The 22,591-nt window shown below is 52.2% G+C and overlaps 1 protein-coding gene across 6 annotated transcripts in view; it reads left to right on the top strand.

The window, feature by feature from the left end:
• The window catches only part of PDPK1 (3-phosphoinositide dependent protein kinase 1), an 81,001-nt gene that overhangs the window by 41,002 nt on the left and 17,408 nt on the right, over positions 1-22,591 (top strand). For all 6 annotated transcript variants that reach the window (XM_086691499.1, XM_086691495.1, XM_086691497.1 and 3 more), the window contains 8 exons: positions 364-406; positions 676-813; positions 3,863-4,007; positions 5,014-5,111; positions 14,975-15,050; positions 18,656-18,724; positions 18,935-19,031; positions 20,504-20,677. In XM_086691499.1, the coding sequence (XP_086547625.1) occupies positions 364-406; positions 676-813; positions 3,863-4,007; positions 5,014-5,111; positions 14,975-15,050; positions 18,656-18,724; positions 18,935-19,031; positions 20,504-20,677 (840 nt within the window). The remainder of the gene's footprint in view (positions 1-363; positions 407-675; positions 814-3,862; positions 4,008-5,013; positions 5,112-14,974; positions 15,051-18,655; positions 18,725-18,934; positions 19,032-20,503; positions 20,678-22,591) is intronic.

Below are 22,591 nucleotides of genomic sequence, written 5' to 3'. Positions count from 1 at the left end.
TCTAGAGGTATTATTTGCTGCTGCTTTCTGCTATTTGTGAGGGTTACATTAGTCTAAGATGTTCCTGAATGTGTACTTCATGGCACTAGGGGAACTTAGCAGCTGATCAAGAACCTTCTGAAAGCAGTTGATTGATATATGCGTTTGCTGTTTATTAGAACGTATTCACCTTGTTGTTAACATCCATTGTATTTGTTAGCACAGGACCAGATATGTTTTAATGTAATTTCAAATATTTCAATGTAATTTCATGGTGGGGGCGTGTTAGCCCATTCTGTCGGCTGCAGGGTGACTTGTGAGACTCACTGCCCTGGTTCATTGAGTGAGTTTTCTCTCCTCTTTCCCCTTTTCTTCCGAAACCAGGTTGTCCTGGCCCGAGAACTGGCAACCTCAAGGGAATACGCTAGTAAGTACTAAGTCCAGTGGGCCGCGCATCTGGGATGCGGGGCGGGGTGCCTGCAGGCACATGGCCACCTGGCTGCCCGGTGCCTGGAGGTTCTGTGCTCATTTCAGGGTCAGGCACTTGTGGTCTTAGAGACCACGGAGCCGGTGGGTATGTTCTGTGAAAAACTTTAATTTGTTCCAGTTACCTTTATGAGTTTTGTTTCTAGTGTGCTGTTGTGTTTTGTTTTCACCGCTATCAATTGTAATAACTTGCTTCTCTCTTACTTTAAGTTAAAATTCTAGAGAAACGTCACATTATCAAAGAGAACAAGGTCCCGTATGTAACCAGAGAGAGAGACGTGATGTCACGCCTGGATCACCCGTTCTTTGTTAAACTTTACTTCACATTTCAGGATGATGAAAAGCTGTGTATCCTTTGAACAGTCGCACCTGAAATCGCACCAGTGACCCCGTGCTATTTTGGAGTCATGACCCCAGTGTGTATTTTCACAAGTCGTCCCTCCCTGGACAGGACAAGCAAGGGTGGCATATTCTAAGTACAAAGGAATTCACATCACTTTGCTGTGGGAGCCCCTGGGATTGCTGACGTTCACTCAAGTGGAATGTACTTCACAGGAGATCAGCACAAACTTTTTTGAGGTTTTTTTGTTGATAAGCTTTGTATCTAAAGGATTGTTACTGTTTTAACCCTGTGGTTGCTAGATATTTATTCAAAGGCATTCCCTTATTCCTTGGAATTCCGTCAAGTCTCTTCTCAAGGCAGGGAAGTGAGAGAGAGGAAGAAGGATCTCGAACCTCCAGGGCCCCTCACTGCTCTCTTTGGCCCAGGGCTGTGGGGTTTGTTTGGAATGCACGTCTTTACCAGGCTTAACCCCCAAGTGCGAAGTCCAGGGAGTAACCGCAGGGACCCAAACTCTTTCCCCTCCCCAGGCCCTCTCCTCTCCCCCTCCCCATGGACCCTCCCCAGTCTGCTGTGGCCTGTGGATGGCTGTGATCCCCCAGTGCCTCTGGCTCTCAGGCAGGGCTGTCACACCCTGCTGATTGTTTCCTCTCAGGGCCTTTCCTGCTCCCTGACTTCTCTAATCCCTGGGGCAATGTTTTTCTTTCCCCCTTCTTTTACCTCTGCTTAGGGAGCAGGGAGGTAGGGCACCATGTTGGGGGGGGGGCACGACCGTGTTGTCTAGCTTGTCCCAGGGTCTGCCCATCATGGGGCCTGGCTGGCCAGTTTCTCCTCACTCCACGGACTTTTCCTGTAGTTTTTCCCAACCAGGACTTCCTCGGCCCCTGTGTGTCCCAGTGACTCTTGTCCTCAGTCCCAGCAGATGCTCTTGGCTTCTGTTCCACTGAGAGAAGGAGGCTGTCAAATGTAGTTGCTTCAGGACTTGTTCGGGCTTAAACCTCAGTCTTGACATTAGCTCTTTCCCTCCTGCCCTCCGGTCTCCTCAGCTGCCTGGCGCTAAAGCTGGTCCGTGTGAGGGCTTGGCTGTTCCGTTCCCCCACACACACACCCCCTGCCCCGGGCTTTCCCCTTTCTTCTTTCTACACAGACTCTTCTGGGTTGAAGCTTTGCTCTATCCCTGTCTCCCTTCGACACCATTTTCTGGCTCCTTCAACTGTCAGCTGAACTTGTCCTTTTGTTGAGAAGTTCTTGTTGAGTGCCAGGTGATGGGGGTATGCCGGTCAAGAAGGGAAGCGCTCCCGGAGCTTGCATTCTGTGCAGGAGTTAGCACACGCTGATGATGGGCGCCCATGTGGTATGTGTTGAGGGAACAAAGGTAGTAAGGGCCCGGTGAGAGGGCGCCGGAAGGTGCTGCTTTTGTAGCCTGCTGGTCTGAGGGGACCCATGGACTTTGGCCCGAGTCCTGGGCGGAGCAAGGGCAGGAGCGTGTCTGTGCAGGTGGGGTGAAAAGGCTGGGCAGGGGCAGCTCCTCCTCCCTCAGAGGCCTGGTGAGAATAGCAGATTTACTTCCAAGTGTGCGGGGAGCCTGGAGAGGCTAGAGCAGAGCAGCCGTTTGCCGTGACCGGCACTGCACTGTGAAGGTTTTTGCAGGTGAGCCGGGCGAGGGGCAGTGTGGTCAGGGTGGCTTCCGGGCGTGAGGCCTCAGAGTCGGGGTGCGCAGGGTTGCTGTAGGTGAGCTGGAAGAGTCTGAGGGAGAGGCTAGGCTGGGAGTGTGCGTGGCGTTGGCATTCGACGCATCTGTAGGTGCCGGCTGCTGCTGGGCGGCTGCCAGCAGAGCTCCGCGAAGAGTCAGGGCAGCTCACAAACTGAGGGTCGGGGGGGGGGGGGTAGGAGGGGTGTCGGCAGGCTGGTCGGCCCCCCACAGCGTGCTCAGCAGGGGAGAGTTCCGAGGCCTGAGCCCAAGTCACCCCCACACAGAGAGTGGCACATGGGGTGTTGCCAGTGAGCAGAGAGGCAGACCCCCCAGGGCCCCAGGGTTTCTGGGGTAGGGGTGCTTGGCAGCCAGACCAGATGCTGCCGACTGGTCCAGTACCTGGGGCTCGGGCCCGACCTGTGGTTTGGCTCCTGTGCAGGTTGTTCTGGGGGTGAGGAGGCGGTTTCAAGAGAGAGAGGTGAGGCTGTCCAGGCAGGACACACATGCACACTGGGCTCTTCCCAGTGGTTCCGTCTTCAGGGGAGCAGTGACCTGGTCTAGTACCAACGGGCTGCTGCGGTGGGGAGAGGGCTTTCTGTTGGTTCGTTTAGGGGCGTCACCCCTGTCCCCAGCACTCTGAAAGTGGCATTTCTTTATGAAACACGTTGCTTTATATGTGGAAAGGAGCTTGCATTTGAGAAACCGTTACATGAGTTGACTCTTAGCACACCGTGGAAAGCAGTGGGTGCCCAGTAAGTGTGTGCCTGTCGTGATGCAGGTTTGGAGGCTCTGTTATGACAGAGGGCCCTTTCCCCTGGCTGCAAAGAGGCATTTGTGCCACGGGCTCTGCCGTCTCTGGTGGCTTCCCTTCACTGAGCCCGTGGGTGTTTTGTGGAGATGGTGGGGTCCAGAAGTGGCAGTCGGAATGAGGGATGGGTGTCTTTGTGTTCTTGGTGAGAAACCCATGCTGGGGCCTGTTCGTGGAGCTGGGGCCAGGGATTCCTGTCACACCCAGCAGCTGTGTGTATGATCATGCCATGGTCCGACTTGAAGAGGGACAGCTGTCTTAGGACACAGGTACCTTCAGTTTTCATTAATGAAAAATATTCTAGGACGCCTGGGTGGTTTGGTTGGTGAAGCATCTGACTCTTGATTTCGGCTCAGGTTGCAATCTCGCAGTCATGAGATTGAGCCCTGAGTCAGGCTCCACGCTGAATGTGGAGCCTGCTTGGGATTCTGTCTCTCTCTCTCTGCCCCTCCCCCGTCCCCAAGTAAATAAATGAAACTTAAGAAATTCCTATTGGGCTGTAAGGTTAGTTTAAAAGAATGACTTTTGCACTCTTCCTTAACTACGTAATATTTAGACTTTGGTCTTAGTTATGCCAAAAATGGAGAACTACTTAAATACATTCGCAAAATTGGCTCATTCGATGAGACGTGCACCCGGTTTTACACGGCCGAGATGGTGTCGGCTCTGGAGTACTTGCATGGCAAGGGCATCATTCACAGGTACCATGCCAGGGGCCTGTGGGCTTTGCTCCCCAGGCCCCAGGGTCAGCTCTGCTTTATTTTCTGGAGTGGTGGGAGGCCTCCTTGTGAGATCTAAGAAGTTGATGAGACTTCCCAGGTGATGTTGGTCAGATGTCTTTGCTGGGTGGGTGGGTGGCCTTCCCAGCCATCCTGACTGGGTGCTTTTATTTCCTGCCTAATAGCTTTTGTGTGTACTTATTTCTGATCTTATTTTCCATGACTTTCTGACATTGTCAAATTAAAAGCGTTCATATGAGCTCTTTTTGTTGTGGTTACTGATCGTTTTTCTATTGTGGTAAAAGACATATAACAGAATTTATCATTTTAACTCTTTTTTCTGGTTTCATTGAGAAATAACGAACAACATTCGTCACTGTGTAAATCAAAGGTGTACAACAGGATGGTTGACTAAAATATATTGTGAAATGATGACCACAGTAGGTTTCAAAGATCTTCCTTTTATGGGCTAAAAATGATGGGTTACACTTTAATAAAAAGTTTATTGAAAATGATAGATGTACTTTTGAAGTGATGTAATTTGAAGGTACTCATTAAGTGCAGTTAATATTTGTTCATTGTGAACTTTTTATTTTTTTATTTTTTTATTTTTTATTTTTTTCCAACGTTTATTTATTTTTGGGACAGAGAGAGACAGAGCATGAACGGGGGAGGGGCAGAGAGAGAGGGAGACACAGAATCGGAAACAGGCTCCAGGCTCTGAGCCATCAGCCCAGAGCCCGACGCGGGGCTCGAACTCACGGACCGCGAGATCGTGACCTGGCTGAAGTCGGACGCTTAACCGACTGCGCCACCCAGGCGCCCCGTCATTGTGAACTTTTTAAAAAGACTCGCATTCTTGGTTGTCGGTCCATAAAGGTTATAAGCGTTAATCAGTCCATTTTGTTTTCAGTGAAAAATTGTAAAGTGTGTAATAGCATAACTGTTTAAATATTTCACCTCAAATGTAAAAAATCTGCTTTCACAGGGACCTGAAACCAGAAAACATTTTGTTAAATGAAGACATGCACATCCAGATCACAGATTTTGGAACAGCGAAAGTCTTATCCCCGGAGAGTAAACAAGGTGTGTGAGTGCTCTGTTTCCAGCAGGTCCTGGCTCAGTGCTTGAGATCAAAAACAACTTCTTAGAAACGTGTTGTGTTGTACTGTCTTCATTGTTAGTGACATGTTTGTAACACCTGTGCTGTTGTAAGATAGTTGCTGAAGCTTTCACATGGGAAGGCCCTGCCTCACGTGGTGGCTCTCGCTGGAGGTCTGGGCGGTTTTGTCTGGTCTGGACTGTGGGGGGAGACGACTAGGTTTCTAGGCCTGTGGTTGGTCTGCCTGGCCTTGAGTAGGGGGTGCTGGGTTGCCAGCCACTCTGCATGTTGTCGTCCCAGGTCTTTGTGAGCACCTGCAAGTGTCCACTGGGGCTCACCGCTCCGAGTCCTGGAAGATGCCATGGTGCTTTGTTCCTTCCTGGTCTTCTGAGCAGGGGTGTTGAGTTGCTGGGATCAGCTCCCGGCTCTTCCCGTGGCACTGTGGCTTGTAACTGTGAGAGCACGGTCTCCGTCCCAGTGCCCGCCATCTGCCTGTCTTCCCATCTCCTCTGTGTAGCTGCCAGTGGTGGCCCAGGCACCCCGATGATGGTGAGGTTCTACGAACTCAAAGAACGAGTAGGGGCTGATTTTTAAGTTGCTAGTTGAGTGCACATTTACAATTGCAAGCCATCCCAGTCACTGTTTGTTTAGGGTGATTCCCGGTGCCAGGTTATGTATTGTGACCACTCCATCACCTGAAGACGAGTTGCTGACAGTACAGTGGGCCTTGAGTGTCTTAGCTAGCCAGTGGGGACCTTGAAATTAATCAGGGACCTTGAAAATGAACCTTGAGTCAGGACAGTGTAACTGACAGAGCCACCCTGGCCCGAGAGGCTAGGGCAGTGTGCTCAGCTCTGCCAGGCCCTGTGGGGCCCCGTGAGAGGGCCGTGATGGACGGGCTGGGGAGCGGCCGGAGCAGGTGCGACTGCTGGGGTCGTTGGCGGAAGGGAGATTCAGATGGAAACCTCCGCTTTGCTGCAGCGGCCCTCCTGTGGAGGAGGGGAGCCGCGAGCTCCATGCCACAGCGCGAGCCGCTCGGCTTCCGAGGAGCCCTGCAGCTCAGCCAGGCAGGTCTGCTCCGCCTCAGGTCGGACTGAGGCCTGCTTGGCGACCACACGTAGGGCAGCTGCTGGGCTGATGTCTGGGGTCCCCTCCTCCTGGCTGCGCCTGCCTGGGCCTCGGTAGGTTCTGTTCCACAGGGTGCCTTCTGTTTCCTTTCCTGGTGGTTTTGCAGCCCCATGTTTTCAAACTCAGTGTTGGGAAGATGTTTGCGCAGACTCTCATTGAATCGCCAAGACTGCATCTCAGATTTGGGACCTTCTTCGAGAATCTTAAAGCACCACCCTTTTGGGGCTGAAACAGAACTCACAATCAAGGAAGATACTCTTGTCTCTTGACAAATTTTAGTCCTGGTGCCACTCACCTTCTTTTTGCAGCTCCCTGTCCCTCCTTCCCACCTTGGAGAGGTTCTCTGGGCACTTGTGAGATGCCCCAAAACCTTGATCCACCTGACTCATCGCTGTTGCACAGGAACATCGTGTCGGCCGGCGGTCGTGTTTTGTGGACGTGGTATAACCCATGACCGTAGGCGTGGCCCACGACACACACAAGCTAAGCAGGAACTGCCATGGCCCCAAACGTCCTTGTCCCGTCATGTGTCACTTCCCATGAGACAAGTCACCGTCCGCCATGGGGCTCCCCCTGTCAGCCTTGGGAGCCAGCCACCTCGGGGTCTGTGCTATCTGTTTTTCCTTTGTCCATTTGCCTCACAACCTGATATTTGGCACAAGCTAGTCCTGGTACCTTATAGCCATTTTAAAAAATGGGATGAATTTAAATGCATTGGAGAAATAAGCCTGCATATTTTCTTTCTGGGAGTAGAAGTGTAGACGTCCTTACGTTGTAAATCAGGGACAGTTGCTTGTATGTATAGATGAGTTGGCTTTTTCCCACCCTTCTAGAGGAAGAGGGAAAACGTGTAACTATGTGAATGATTGGTTTTAGTGACTTGCTCTCGCTTTCTGTTTCAAGTAGTTCAGGCTCTTAGAATTTATTCTTGCATTAGCTTTTTTTTTTAAACCTTTGTGCAGAGATGATTTCCATAAAACATCTTAGGCTTCCAGAGAGCAAGCGTTGGTGGAGACACGGCCCAGGTTCCTTAACTGTCCTGTGAGCATGTTCTACCCTCCTAGAAGAGGCAGGTTGTCTCTTCACAGACCTCTGTCCCAGTGGGTTGTCCCTCTGTCTCTCCCTTATTGCTTCCTGTGGCATCCTAGTGGCCTTGTGACTGTAAGGAGCAGGATAGGAAACAGCAGGGCAGCTGTTGAGGGTATGTGGGATTGATGAGGACTTTATGGCACAGAGGACTTGTGACTTCTAACCAAGCTCCCACAGACATGTCTGGGCAGAGGCAACTTAATCATGCAGAGCAAGCCCCTTGTCTGTGGCTGTGTCACTGGCTTTTGTTGTCTTTGGTAGAGACTTGGGGAGCTTGGGATGCCATAGAGGTTTGGACTTGGGGTTTGTGTCTAGAAACTCATGTCGTGAGCTGTGTAGGCCTTTCTGGTATGCGGCCAGGTATGGAGGTTCCACTCGCCAAACAGGAGGGGAGGTCTGGCAGGTGTGCAGTGGGAGATGACCAGAGACGGGTTGGAGGGGGAGGCTACAGAGCCGAAGTCACTTCTGTCACTCACTCCAGCTGTACTTTCTGTGGAGGGCCATCATCCAGACCCTCAGAGCGGCATCAAATCCCCCCCACCCGGTGTGCTGTGGACTCTAGAACCTGCCCCAGCATTTCTGCCTCGCCCCCACTGTAGTGTGGGCAGGACAGCCCCACCCACCACAGAAGAAGAGTTCACATGATAGAGGGGAAAGTCAAGTCCCTATACTTATACCAGCATATATAACTCTTAACATCAGAAATGGTTTACTCTCGTCTTCTCAGCATTGGTATTTGTTTAGTCATAGCTATGATACATGGAGTTTTTGATTTGTTTTACTTAAATTTTTTAAATGTTTATTTTTGAGAGAGCGAGTGCAGCACAAGCGAGCACAAGCAGGGGAGGGGCAGAGAGAGAAGGAGACACACAATCTGAAGCAGGCTCCGGGCTCTGAGCTGTCAGGATAGAGCCTAGTGTGGGGCTTGAGCCCACGAAGTGTGAGATCGTGACCTAAGACGAAGTCGGACGCTTCACCGACTGAGCCACCCAAGCACCCCCCCAAAACATGATTTACGCCTACCTCACACCATAATACACAAAAGTTAGCTCTGAAGTGAACTTGAATGTAGACTCTAGAAGCTGAGACTCTGAGAGGAGGCATAGCGTAAATCTCCATGACCATGAGTTAGGCAGGGAGCGCTTTCTTAGATACGGTATCCGGAGCATGGGCAGCACAAGGAACATAGACTGAATCCAGTTGGGAAACTTGTGCCATGATGCCATTCAGAAAGCGAAGCAGGAAAAAACATTTTCAAAACATGTACGTGGTAAGGGACTTAGCCCAGAGTGCCTGAAGAACTCATAAGACAAGAAGTAAAATGAAATTGGGGCCCCTGGGTGGCTCAGTTGTTTGAGCGTCCGACTCTTGGGTTTCAGCTCAGGTTGTAGTCTCATGGTTTCAGGAGTTTGACCCCCGTGTTGGGCCCCGCGCTGACAGAGTGGAGCCTGCTTGGGATTCTCTCTCAGCCCCTCCCCTGCTCCCCGCTGTCCTCTCAAAATAAGTAAATAAACTTTAAAAGAGAAAAAGAAAATACATTAAAAATGTAGAAGGAGGCAAAGGATCTGAATAGACATTTCTCCAAAGAAGACAAAGCAAATGGCCAATAAACACATGAAAAGGTGCTAAGTGTCATTAGGGAAATGCAAATGAAAACCACGCTGAATACCACTTCACATCTTCTAGGATGGCTGTGATCAAAAGGAGAGACAGTGAGGCACCTGGGTGGCTCAGGTCATGATCTCAGGGTTCAGTTTGGTCAGTTTGGTCCAGTTTGGTTTGTGAGTTCGAGTGAGCCCATCGCCCATCAGGCTCCTTTCTGTCAGCGTAGAGCCCGCTTTGGATCCCTTCCCCCCTCCACCCCCGTCGCTCATGCGCACACATGCTGGCGCTCTCTCTCAAGGGTAAGCATTAAAAAAAAAAGAAATAGGACAGACGCTGATATCAGGCGTTAGCAAGGGTGTGGAGGAATGGAAACCCTGTGCTGTGCAGGTGGGAATGTCAAATGGTACGGTCACTTTGAAAAAAGGCTGGCAGTTCCTCAGAACGTTAAGCGTCGTCCCTTGTAAGTGAGCAGTTCTTCTCGCAGATGTATCTGAGCGCTGTGGAGACGTGTCCACAGAAGCAGTGTACAGGAGTGCTCATAGCAGCTTTATGTATGATAGCCAGACAGTGGAGACAACTCAGGTGCCCGGCGTGTACATGGGTAAACAGGATTCGTCTTAAAGAGGAGTGCAGTTCTGGTCCACACTAGCATCGATGGAGTAGGACGCGTCGTGCTGAGTGAACGCCGGCTGGGGTCAGGGTGGGGTCGGCGTGGGGGGTGTCTTTCCATTTAGGTCTTATAATTTCTTTCCAAAGTCTGTCTTAGTTTTTGGTGTACAGGCTTTCCTCTTTTTTTTAGTAAATTTATTCCTAAGTATTTTATTTTGGAGTCTATCGTAAGTGGAATTGTTTTCTGAATTTTACCTTCACATTGTTCGTTGCAAGCGTGTAGAAATACATTTGCTTTTCTGCTCTCACCTTGCGTCCTGCAGCCTGGCTGGATCTGTTAGTTGTAACTGTTTTGTAGTGAATTCTCAGAACTTTCTACATAGAAGATCAGGCCGTCTGTGATTCGAGATACTTTTTACTTTTTCCTTTCCACTCCGGATGCCTTTTGTCTCTTGTTGCCTGGCGGGCCTGGCAGAACTTCCAGGACGATGTCGAATGGAATTGACCATCCTTGTCTTGTTCCTGATCTTCCGGGGGAAGCTTCAGTCTTTGACCATCGAGGCTGATGATAGACGCCTTGACTATCAGGAGGTTCCTTTCTCTTCTTACTTTGTGATGTATTTTTGTCCTGAAGGAGTGTTGAATTTTTATTAGATGTTTTTTCTGAATCTACTGAGATATCATGTGGATTTTGTTCTTTATTCTAATGATATGTAATATATTGGGGTTTTTTTTGTTTGTTTTTTTTTTTTAGTGTTTTTATTTATTTTTGAGAGAGAGACAGAGACAGAGTGTGAGTGGGAGAAGACAGAGAGAGAGGGAGACACAGAATCTGAAACAGGCTCCAGGCTCTGAGCTGTCAGCACAGAGCCCGATGCGGGGCTCGAACTTGTGAACTGCAAGATCATGACCTGAGCCGAGTTCAGACGCTCAACTGACTGGGCCCCCCATGCGCCCCTGAGTGAATTTTGTATGTTGATCCACCCTTGTATTCCTGGGATAAATGGCACTCGGTCGTGGTGCGTACTCCTGTTGATGTGTTGCTGTATTCAGTTTGCTCATCTTTTGTCCAAGAGGGAAGCCTCTCTTGGGGAGTGTGTGTGCTTGCTTCACTTGGGGGCTTATGAGTAAGACACTGTAGTTCTTTACTCTCAGCTTTGCAGAGAGGGTGGGTGTCCTCTGACCTCAGGAACACTCCCTGGGGCTTGTCCTTCCTCACAGGCACTTCTGAGTCCGAGGTGGTGGCCAGAGTGTTTCACGGCCTGGGATGCTGGTCACTTTGCTTGAATCACTTTCAGGGTAGAGACAGCAGCACAGCCCAAGACCCTCTTCTTTACCCTGACCCTGTGGCCCACTTTTAGTGGGTTAGTGGTGTGGAATAGGCAGCTTTCTGACTAACGGTGGGTTTCTGGGCCTGGTTTTCCAATAGGTGGAGCAGTTTGGCCTTCGGTTCATCTCTGAGCCACTGGGGGAGGTAACCAGATTCTCTCTGCGCTTCTCATGCTCTCTTGGGGGTTCTTACCCTCGTGTCACACACGGAAGTCGGCTCTCGTGAAGCTGGGGAGGAGAAAGTGGCTGATTTTCACCAACCTTTCAGTGAAATTGAATGTTTCCTTTAATTACGAAGGTGGGCAACAGGTTGTCACAGAGTCTTGCTCTGTTGTGTGTGTTCCTCGCTGCTTCCGAGTTCCTGCGTTGTTAGACCTGATGGGCCTCATGACCTACCGCTCTGATACAGAGAGCCTGGCATCATTGTGGCACGCTTTCACTACCCCAGTATTTTGACACTTTGGTCATTTATAGTCCTATTTTATTGTATGCCTTTCAAACGTTTTTCTGAGGGCAGTCCTGTCCAGAGGCCTCCTTCATCTCAGGACTAGAGGAGAGCTCCTTTCCAAGGGGGTGATTTCACACCTCTCCAGGGACTTGGAGTCCCGCCTTCAAGAAGATGGGCACAGGCTCCCGGTAATAGGGAGCAGCAGGTGTCACGGGAGACCAGCAGATCCAGGCCCAGAGACTGTAAAACAGCAACACAGTCCTAATTACATCATGAGTCACTGAAGCCTAGCCATGGGCGGGGGTGGGGATGGTGTAGACCCTTTTAGACTTTATTTTGGGCATCATGTAGCTATTTAGAGGCACAAACGTCTCTAAACGTTCGGGGCTGGAACTCACAAACTGTTAAGGTCATGACCTGAGCCAAAATCAAGAGCGGGATGGACGCTTAAACGACTGAGCCACGCAGGTGCCCCACTATGTACTGTTTTGATAGCTGGATTTAATTTACTTAATTATGCATCACGGACATCTTTCCATACAAAAATACATTTCCAGAACTTTTCAATAGCAGCATTAACAAAAGACAAATGACAGAAGCCGCACATGACTCCTATGCAGGATGGGAGCACACGAGAGGCAGCGAAGTACCAGGCAGGGTTCCCAGGGCCATTGCGTTGCGTGTGGTCTTGCTGTCACTGCCGGATCCGTCCTGAGGCTCGGGTGCCAGGAGTGGAACTGCTGGGTCAGAGCGCAAGCCTGTGCTCTCTGGATTTTGATGCTTATTGGAAAACTGCTCCCCTGAAAATTACACCATTCCGTATCGCCACCGGTAGCACGGTGAGTGTGTGTCTCCTCAAATCCTTGCCAACACTGTGTATTTCCTTTTGTGCCTTTGCTGATCTGATAGGCTTTTGTGTGTTCGTTTGCGTTTCTTTGATTCACTGCATCATTGAATGGATTCATTTGGTTTTGGTTCTCAGTTTCTTTTTTTTTCTCATATGAATCACCTCATTGTTCTTGGCAGTATCTCTTGGGGTCCTGGCAGGATGCAAATGTGGCTGCAGAGTCTCTACAGGAAAACAACTTAATGAGGGGACCAGTTACAGAGAGCAGGGCCGAGGAAGCAACAGGGCTGGGTCTCCTCGATGGGACCGTGAGCCCCTCTGCTCCCCGGGTGGAGGTGGGGCAGGTGGGGGGGTCCAGGGCCCAGGGAAACCACTTTGGTGGATAAGGGTGAGGCAGGAGGACCAGCTTCAGGTAGGCTCTCACACTCTCCTCGCCTCCCTCTGGGGCTCCTGCTGGCTCCAGGGCTTCAGTACTCGGGAGGATGGGGGCCATATATGAGGATAAACGGGGAAGAGCCAGCACGTTGGCTTTGTCTGTCTTCCTCCTGGGCGTCTGCCCTTGGAGGCCTTTGGACCAACAGTCAGGAAGTCCCCCATGGCAAGCGCCTCCAGCTCTGAGGCAGCCCCAGGGATGGTGAGCAGGATGTGATGGCCACCATGACCAATGGGCCTCTCAGTCCAGATGACCATATGCTGCATTGGTGTGGCCAGGGGCCCTGGTTTCTTTTTGCATTTTAATTCGGGTATTGTGTTGCTTATAGCCATATACCATCAAGAATTTTGTAGACATGCCAAACATAGGTCTGGTGTGTTTTGTCCTAGGTAGCTGTAACCCCCAATCGCTTCTGTGTCAGGACCAGGCTGAGGTGCCCAGTACAGAGCCTTGTGGTCAGTGCAGAAGAAGAAGGTTGCTTCCCCTGGACCTAACATAGAGCAGAGTAGGCGATTTTGAGAAAGAAAGACAAAGGCACTTTCAGCTGATCTTCCTTCCCCAGCTCCCCCTCCTCCAGAATTTTCCAGAACCTAGCTGGCTGCTCCTGCTCTATCTTGGTCTGTGTTTTTGGAGGATAGGAGGGTGCGGTCCAAGTGAGGCTGTACAGAGGGCACTCAAGATCTGGGCTCTTTGGGGGCTGGAGGATTCCTGCTTTTTGGTGCTCTGTGGGTGCTTAGCTGCACCCCTGGCATCTGGCCATTAGGTGACAGTAGCCCCCCCTTCCCTCTCCTCTGTGGTGTCTGCCAGAAATGTCTCCAGACATTGCCAGACATCCCTTGGGGGCCCACATGTCCCCATGTGACAACCCCGAGTAGAGCACTTGGGGCCCTCATCAGTAAGCCCACCCAGCAGGACCCTGCACGGGGTGGTCACTGCTCTGTGTGTCACCTGGTTTCAGAAGGGGCCTGGCCGACTAGAGACCATTTGGTGGTAGGTGTGTTGGTGTGAGGTTTTACCTCTCAGGTTGGTTCAGGGAGATGTGTCCTTAGGGACAAATACTTTCTGGTGTGCATCACTGAAGATACTGAGAAAAAGAACTGCTTGATCTGCAGAGGGGTCAGGCTAGGTCACACAGCTTATTTGTCCAGAACAAAATGATGTTCGACTGTGGTGTTGTGTCTCTTGTCTGCCATGGGGTGCCGGGCTAGGAGACGGGGCCGTGCTGGAACGTGCTGCAGGGAACGGTGGTCTCCTCCCTGGGCCTGTCCGAGCAGCACCACGGCCTTGCCAGCAGCCGTCCAGTGCTGGGTACAGAGTGCCGTTGATGTGGAGCCAGTGTGGGAGGTAGTGGCAAAGCAGGTGACAGCAGGTGAGGTGGGGCATCTCCAGGGAACCGTTGGAAGGGTTGCAGCATTGCATGCGCTCCTGAGGGAAGTGTTTTGCTCTCAGACGGTGGGCACCTCTTGTGCGGGAATCCCGGTCCTGTGTCCGTTGGTCACGGGGAAAGGCCAAGTGGCCGCACGGTCTCCGATGTCAGAGGACACCCCCTGGGGGTGCCTCCGGAGCAACGTGGTGGCGCGGGCAGACTTGCGCCCTTGGCGCTGCTTGGTCAGGGCCACTCAGCTGCTGATGAGCCCCCGAGGTCCTTGGGAGCCACTGGGGTGACACAGGTATTGGGACATCCTGTTTGGTGGTGAGCGGGTCTAGAGGCTCCTGCTGCCACTGAGCCTCTGAGTCTGTGGGCGAACCTGGTGATCCTTGTGTTGCACAGTTCTAGAGGCGGTACTGGCAGCAGTGGGGTATCGAGAAGCTTCCCTGGCCGGGACTCCCAGGTCTTATTCCACCTGCAACCCCAACTTCCCTGAGCTGTTGGTTAAGGAGGCCTGTGGCCTTCAGGGGACCGGTCCTTTCCCACGTGTACGTGTGTCCCATCTGTGCCCGCCGTGTGCCTGGGTCTGTTTGAGGCAACATTCGTGGACCAAACGGACAAGCCCTCTCTCTTCGAGACGCTGCCAGCTGACACCGCCGGGTCAGTGAGAGGTGCCCAGAGAACGTGCGCCATGGTGGTCTGGAGGGGCTGCCCTGGTGGCCAGGGCTGCTGTCACAGAGCAAGTGACCTTTGAGCCGGCCTTGGACGGAGAGTCCAAGAAGGGGGTTCGAGGGGAGGGCCCTGGACAAGTAGGCTCTTGGGACTGTTTAGTCTGATTCCACGTGACCAGGGGGCCAGTACTGGGACAGATCCCCACTTAGGCCCACGTGAACCACGACATCCTGATGGATGAACGTCCAGGGTGCAGCGTCAATGACAAATGCTTTGTGTCTCAGCGTGACCTTTCTCCCTTTTCCCTCCTCTCATCAGCCAGGGCCAACTCGTTTGTAGGAACAGCCCAGTATGTGTCTCCAGAGCTGCTCACAGAGAAATCGGCCTGTAAAAGGTAACCCGCTTTCATCTGATCCAGAATATTCTCTTTTCTCTACAGTGGCTATTAACGTATGTTTTTTCATATGAAGTTAATTAGTTAAGAGAGTGCCTTTTATGGCCTTTGATAACCAACCTCTGTGCTGCTTTATTGTTACACAATACACTTCCCGGGACCATTGTTGCTTTATGCTTTGATATTTGATCTTGTTCCTTCAGAAGCAACTATTCAGTGGGGGAAAGTGGGGCCGGGAGGTCCACACTCCTAGCTGTGTCCCTGAGCCTTGGGGTCCTTAGTGCTGCCAGTGGCCTGACTCTGCGGACCGTGGGAAGAGGCCCAGAAGGCATCGTGTGGGGGAGGCGGTTTCCTGGCCGGGGCACAGCCAGCATGAGCCATCCCTCCCCAGTGCTCAGAACTGGGTCGGGCCCAGGCAGGGGCTTGAGTTTTGAGTATCAGAAGTGCACGAGTGAGGCTCTGCTCACAAGGAGCAGAGGTGCAGTGGGAGAGAGGGCGTGGGGTGCCGTTGGTCAGGAGCAGGGAGAAGCTGGGGGGCTCTCTTGGGTGGGCCTGAGGTGGCAGTGGCGTCTGGGGTCTCAGTTTGGAGAGCACTTCCAGATGATAGGTTGTGTGGCTGCAGCTTCTCCCTGGATCCTCACTGCGGCCACGCCGTCAGTGTCCCGTAATGGCCATGAGGGGCCCCTTTGCTAGAAAGACGGCACTGTCAGGCGGCAGAGGGGTGAGTGGTTCTGGGGGTGGCCCTGTGTTTCTGAGCGTGACCGCTTGTTAGGAACTCTTGAGGGGTGGAGCCCCAGGGCTCACATGCTGCCGGTGGGCATCTTAGCAGTCTCCTGGTTCTTTGTTTTTGTTTTAATTCAGTCAGCACATTCTGAGCTTTTACCCCATGTAGGGCAGAGCCTCTTAGCTGAGGCGGTTCTGCCCCCTGGAGCGTGTTTGACCGCGTGTGGACGGTTCCGTGTCACAGCCTGGCAGGAGCGAGGAAGGAGTGCTAGTGGCGTCCGGTGGGTGGACACTCCCCAGCATCGTGCGGTGCGGTGATGGCCCCACAGCAAGAATGAGTCGGCCCCTGGTGTCCCCCGCGCAGAGGCTGAGAAACCCTCTAGGTGGTGGATGCTGGTGGCCAGGTTCTCAAAGCCGAGGTCGCTGCTGCCTGAGGACTAGCTTGTCCTCGATTTCGGGCACTTAGGATGAAGCAGCCCTTTAGTGCCGATGGGGGAAGGTGTCTGGGTTCTACCGGGAGAGATCAGGAGGACACCGTGGCCGCCTTCTGTGTGGAAACTGGAAGGACGGTGTCTGCCCACATTCGCTTGCCTGCCATTTAAACTGTCTTCGGTGGGTGTCCCGGCCGTGGGGAGAGTGCTGTGAGGGAGACGTTGTTGAGCATCTTTTTATGCTTTTAAACGTTTAAGTTGTGTGGTATTTATTCATAAATAGTTAATAGTTTTCTGATTCTAAAAGTGACACCTTTGTATTGTAAAGAACTCTTAGAAAACGTGGAGAATAAAAGACCGGGAACACTCATAGTCTGTATCCTGCTTATGGACACCAGATAGTGATCTGGCGCGTCCTTCCAGTTAGTTATTTCTGCCTGTCTTCTGTGTGTTCGTGTGACTTCTCTTCAACTGGAGTCCTGCTAAATGACCAGGTTTGAGCCCTGCTCCTTGAGATCATGGAGCAGACACCTCCCCACATCACTGAAATCGTCTGCGGACGTCTCACAGCCGTGTGCTTCCGGCATGTGCATCTGACGGAGCTCATTGAGCTCTTCCTCTTTTATTGGACTCAGAGGTGCTTTTCATTTATTTGGACAATCTGGCGTGTCTGCCAGGTGCGGCACATCCTGTGTCCGGGAGGAAGGGTGCTCTTGCCCCTTGTCTGCCAGGGGGCACCAGGGCTGCCCCACGTTCCTCTTTGTGGATTTCAGGAAGTGGAACGACTTGGTCTAACTTCGTATTTTAAGATCCTTGGTGCATATTGCTTTCCAGAAATTTTACCCTGCCTTCCCCCTTGAGTTTTTATTCTATTCAAAAACCACTTTAAATGGTAAGATAGCCGCTGGTGTTGAACACTCAGATGAATCACAGAGGCGAGGGGAGCCCAGGGGCCGGCTCTGTTGGGTGTCCCGCTTCCTAGAGATGACGTCCGGCCCGCAGCCCTGCACCTCGTCTCTGGCCGCTGCCCCCCACCGCTGGGCCGATGCTTTTCTGTTGCGTTTGTTTTGTGTGGATCCCCATTTGACCTAAACGGTAGAGAAAACCAAGCATAAAATCTAGTTACTGGGTAGAATATAGATTCATTTTATAAACGTCCTTCATCCATATGTTGTGCCTCAGATTTCTGATTTGTTGTACTTTTTAACCCATGTCAAGTGCCTTCCACCTGCACTCTACAGCCCCATCTTCTGAATGCCAGGCTGCAGCCTCCCCCAGAAGCTGGCTGTATCCAGCAACCCATGAGCCCTCGTAGGTCTAGGACTGGACGGGGAGGCAGCTGGCGGGGGTGGGGGGGTGGTATATTGCATCTGGATGCTTCTGAAGTGTTGAGCTGGGAATAGAATGCAGAACTTTCAGGGGAAATAAAATATGCAAAGTAGATCTCAGACACTGAGCAGAGAGCGTGAACGGGGTGGGAAATGGGCGGCAACATCACAGGCAAGGAGCGCACCTCCTTCAGGGTCTGTCCCTGCCACCTGGCTCTGGAAACAACTTAGGGAATTTTAGAACTGTTTCGTTTTAATTTTTTTGTTTATTAAAAAAACGCCTTTAATGTTTACTTATTTTGAGAGAGAGGTAGAGCATGAGCTGGGGAAGGGCAGAGAGAGAGGGAGACACAGAATCCGAAGCAGACTCCAGGCTCTGAGCTGTAGGCACAGAACCTGACGCGGGGCTCGAACTCATGAAATGTGAGATCGTGACCCGAGCTGAAGTCTGATGCTTAACCGACTGAGCTACCCAGGTGCCCCAGAACGGTTTCTTTCTCAGTGTGTAATCAGAGTGTTTTTAAAGGAGGGGCAGGGCTCTTCACAGCAAGGTCAGGAACGGAAACAGTTAAACGTTGCCTTGTGCACATCCTGTAGTTTGTCTGATTTGGCTCCTTGGCACACGTGAGCTTGCGTCTGTGTCCCGGAGGTAAACTCTAAGTGAGTTATGAGAGAATCTGAGTTTATTCGCAGTTGTACCAACCTGTGGTGACCGGGGCGCGAGCCACCTTCCCTCCCCCTGCATTAGAAGAAGGTGCCTTTCCGTCAGTGTTCGTGTTTCCTGTGGTCAGGAATGGCCTCTCCTCCCTCCTCAGGACCACGTTGGCCCTGTGAGGAAGTAGGTAGCCCCCACCAGACGTGGCGGGTCTGTGGGGACGGCTGCATGGCCTGGCCCAGTAGTGCCTGCTGTGTGTGGGGTCCTCTGAGCCCGGGTCCCCAGGGAGGCCCCCCCAAGAAGGGTTCCGAGCAGGTTCCCACCCTCACGCTGACCTGGTTTTAACGGAGAGAAGTAGATCAGAGACCGAAATAGGGTGGTATGAGCCGATAGGGCAGAAGTGAACTGTGCTTCTCACTGAAATTTTACAGATGTCCTTCTTCTGTGTTTTTCCCCCCTCCCTTAAAGTTCGGACCTTTGGGCTCTCGGATGTATAATATATCAGCTTGTGGCAGGACTGCCGCCTTTTCGAGCGGGGTAAGACCACTCACCGCCCCCTGAAACCATTGTAGCAGCTGACAGCGAGGTGGGAGGGGGCGGCCCTCAGGGCTGGGCCAGGGTAGAGGGGACTTCCGCGTGGTCCTTCAATGACCACAGTGTCTCTGTAGGGAGAGAGGGTGACTGCTGTCCTGGGAAAGGGGAGGTTTGTGTGCTCTGTGCAAAGTGATGGTTTTTCTTGTTTTACAGAAATGAATATCTTATATTTCAGAAGATCATTAAGCTGGAGTATGACTTTCCTGAAAAATTCTTCCCTAAGGCAAGAGACCTTGTGGAAAAACTTTTGGTAAATGTTTTGAATTTTCTTCTGGTAAGATGATCTGATGGCCACATGCTGAGTCCTTCTGAACTTGTGGTCACAGGAGCTGTACTGCAGGCCCCTGTGTTTAACAAAAGGAGGTCTTGGGATTGATAATGATTATAGATAGATTTGTATCTTTTGTCTCATGTCTATAAGCCCTTTTTAATTTGCAAATGGCTGATTCTTTAATAAGACAGGAGATGATTGTATCATTTTGCTTGTGCTCGTCAACGTACATGGCACTTAAAATTACTCGTTGCTGGAGCAGCTGGGTGTATTCCAGCGGCATGTGGCAGCAAACGTTAGTGACATCTGTGGATGTCAACTTTAACATCTGCCACCTGAAGCTTTTAAAGATCACCTCAGGTACCATAGCAGAGGTAGGCAGATGTACCCGGGAAAAGGACGTGTGATTGTTCTAGAGCCTGCAGGGTCCCTGCCCTGGTGTGCATGGGCACTAGACCTTCCCTTCCCTTTCCTTGGCCTTGGGGAGCAGGGTCAGCGCATCTCCGCCTGCCCCTCCTGTGCCATCCGCGGCGGCGTGTTGTTGCTCTCTGGGTCCAGGGGCGTGAGGCTGGGTCTGGGAGGTGGCGGCTGTGGAGCCCTCGGAGATGAAGCGTGGGCGGGAGAACACAGCATTCTGTTCCTGGTCTCTGATACCTCACCGTCAAGACGGATTCTGGGTGTCTTTGTTACGAGAGCCAATGTGTTCATTTGGCTCTTGTTGTGGGATTTTTAATTGTGTATCTTAAAGAACACTTGTTGGGGCGCCTGGGTGGCTCAGTCGGTTGAGCGGCCGACTTCGGCTCAGGTCATGATCTCGCGGTCCGTGAGTTCGAGCCCTGCGTCGGGCTCTGTGCTGACAGCTCAGAGCCTGGATCCTGTTTGAGATTCTGTGTCTCCCTCTCTCTGACCCTCCCCCATTCATGCTTTGTCTCTCTCTGTCTCAAAAATAAACGTTAAAAAAAAAAAAAAAGAACACTTTTTTTTTTTTTTTTAACGTTTATTTTTGGGGGATAGAGACAGAGCGACGGAGGGGCAGAGAGAGAGAGGGAGATGCAGAATCCGAAGCAGGCTCCAGGCTCTGAGCTGTCAGCATAGAGCCGGACACGGGGCTTGAACCCACAAACTGTGAGATCATGACCAGAGCTGAAGTCGATGCTTAACCGACTGAGCCACCCAGGCGCCCCAGGAACATTTGTTATTCGTTAAGTTCTGATTTATTTTCACGTGTGCCGGGGGGGGGAGGGATAGAGGCTGGAGAGAGAAGCCGCCCAGGGGGTGAATCCGCCATCCACCCCCCCCCCCCCGGCGCTCTGTGGGGTGGTGGCAGGGCGGGGCGGGCCGTGGGGCCTTCTGTGGCCAGAGATGGGAATTGGGAAGAGTGTGCAGAAAGAATTTGTCGGTCAGGATTAGTCTTTGTTCCGGACACTGACTCGTTTTGTCTTCTGTTTCAGGTTTTAGATGCCACGAAGCGATTAGGCTGCGAGGAAATGGGAGGGTACGGCCCTCTGCAGGCTCACCCCTTCTTCGAGTCCATCTCGTGGGAAAACCTGCAGCATCAGACGCCTCCAAAGCTCACCGCTTACCTGCCGGCCATGTCGGAAGATGACGAGGACTGCTACGGGAATGTAAGCCGGTGGCACGCACGCAGTGTCCGGGTGTGGGGTGTGTGTGTGTGTGTGTCCGTGTGTGTCTGTGTCTTTGTGTGCGTCTGTGTGGTGTGTGTCTATGTGTGTCTGTGTGTGTGGGGGGGGGTGTGCTTCTGTGTCTGGTGTCGGGGGAGTACGTGTGTGTCAGGAACAGCCCAGCTGAGGGGAATCGCACGTGCTGTGCTGTGTGCAGTTGTGCCGTGGGCCCTGGGAGTCCAGCCTGTGGGGTGCACGGCTGGAGGGGAAGCCAGCATTGACCTGTTGGTGGTCGAACACTTGGTGGCCAGGGTCGGAGTTTCTCCCCAGTGCTGGGGCCGAGGAGGCTGCCGCCTGCACATCTGCCGGAGGGTGAGGGCAGTCTCCGTTTCTTATTTCCTACCGTTAATTCTCGCCCGGACTGTTCACATCAGAGCCCGGTGTTGGGGCAGGGAGACGGTAGCAGTGGGAGCAGTGCCCTGCACACCGTCCCCCTTGGCTTGGGGGTTCTCAGTCTCCCGGTGGGCGTCTGTCTCCGGCTTTCGGCTGGTATCTTTCTAATCGGGCGTCTACAGACGTTCTGGAATACTTAACTTTCCGAGAGAAGCCCGGGATGCTCCTGCTTTGAACTTTTTGGAGACATGGCATTCAGGATGGACGTTGGTCACTGTTGGCTTTTAGTGCCTGGGAGAAGCAGGGGTCTTAAGTATACTTTGTTCTTTGAGCTTCTCTTCTGGAGGGTGTGAAACACGGCAGTGGGCAGAGGAGTGCAGTGAGCCACAGGGCACCTGTCTCGCACCTTGGGTGACCAGCTCACCGACAGTCCTGTGCTCCCTCCTCACCCTTTACTGTGATCCTCGTATTTAAATAGGATTTCACGTGTTTCTGTTCTCACCGATCATCCATTCTCATTGTTTAGCTTCTGTTGTTGTGGCTTATCCTAACCAGTGACCACATATCGAGTTCTCCTTTATTTGATTGGCGGACTCTAGATTTTATCTAAAAGTCACCCAGAGCTTAGTCAAAAGTACTCCTTGTATCATCTCTCAGGGACTGAATTTCTTCTCTTACTTACTGTTGTAAATAAAACATCACCCTTTTGTTATCCTCAAGTATCCTTTGTGCCCAGACTTGAGGGGAGCCAGATGTGGGAAGCTCTCTAAGGTGGCCTCAGCTGTCCGCAGCCTCCATGTGTGCAGACTGCAGGGGACTCAGCCCCAGGACTCTGCCCCTGGCCTGACGTCTTGCCCGAACCGTGGCCGGTCGGAGTGGGTTGGGGTCTCCAGTGCATATGGCAGGGGTGTCCCAGGGAAGCGGTGTGCCCTCCCCACCAGCTCTGAAGCAGCTGTACGTGCCGTGACTGGCTCAGATCTCAGTGCCCGGGGCGCTCCGCTTTCTGGGGCTGTGTGTGCGCACACCCTGGAGTGTCCTGTGCACGCCCTCTGCTGTTTCATCGCATTCACTGTGTTGAGAGCCCTGGCTTCTCGGTACTCGAGTGTTACCATCTTAAAACCAGCTCCGTTTGTTAATGGCTTACTTTTTGTTAAGTGGCTCATCCTCTGCTTTAAAAGCTGCCTTGGAAGGGGTTCAGGCAGCGCTCGCTATGCTAGACTTGCCATTTGGACAGTTAAGTGAGCCTGGAAAAAGACTTAAGCCTGGAAAGATACCAGATACAGGAGGGGGCCTTCCCTTTCTGCGGGTGTTGACAGCCTCTCGGGGGCAAGTTTTCCCTCGAGGGGCTCCGAGAGAGTCTGGGGTCCTTTTCAGCAGTGAGGGGGCTTCCATCTGGGGGTGAGTAGCAGGGAATGGTCTCTGCTCAGGGAGGGAAGAAGCAGGCACTCGGTTCTCTTGTGTGTCCCTAACCCCCTGGGGTGCTAACGGTAGTGCTCGCGGTTAGGCTCTGGAGTGTGCGTGCCG

This window comes from Puma concolor, chromosome E3 (assembly GCF_028749965.1).
Source record: "Puma concolor isolate L17-30 chromosome E3, mPumCon1.1.hap2, whole genome shotgun sequence".
Classification (NCBI taxonomy): Eukaryota; Metazoa; Chordata; class Mammalia; order Carnivora; family Felidae; genus Puma; species Puma concolor.
This window is presented reverse-complemented; position numbering and strand designations above follow the sequence as displayed.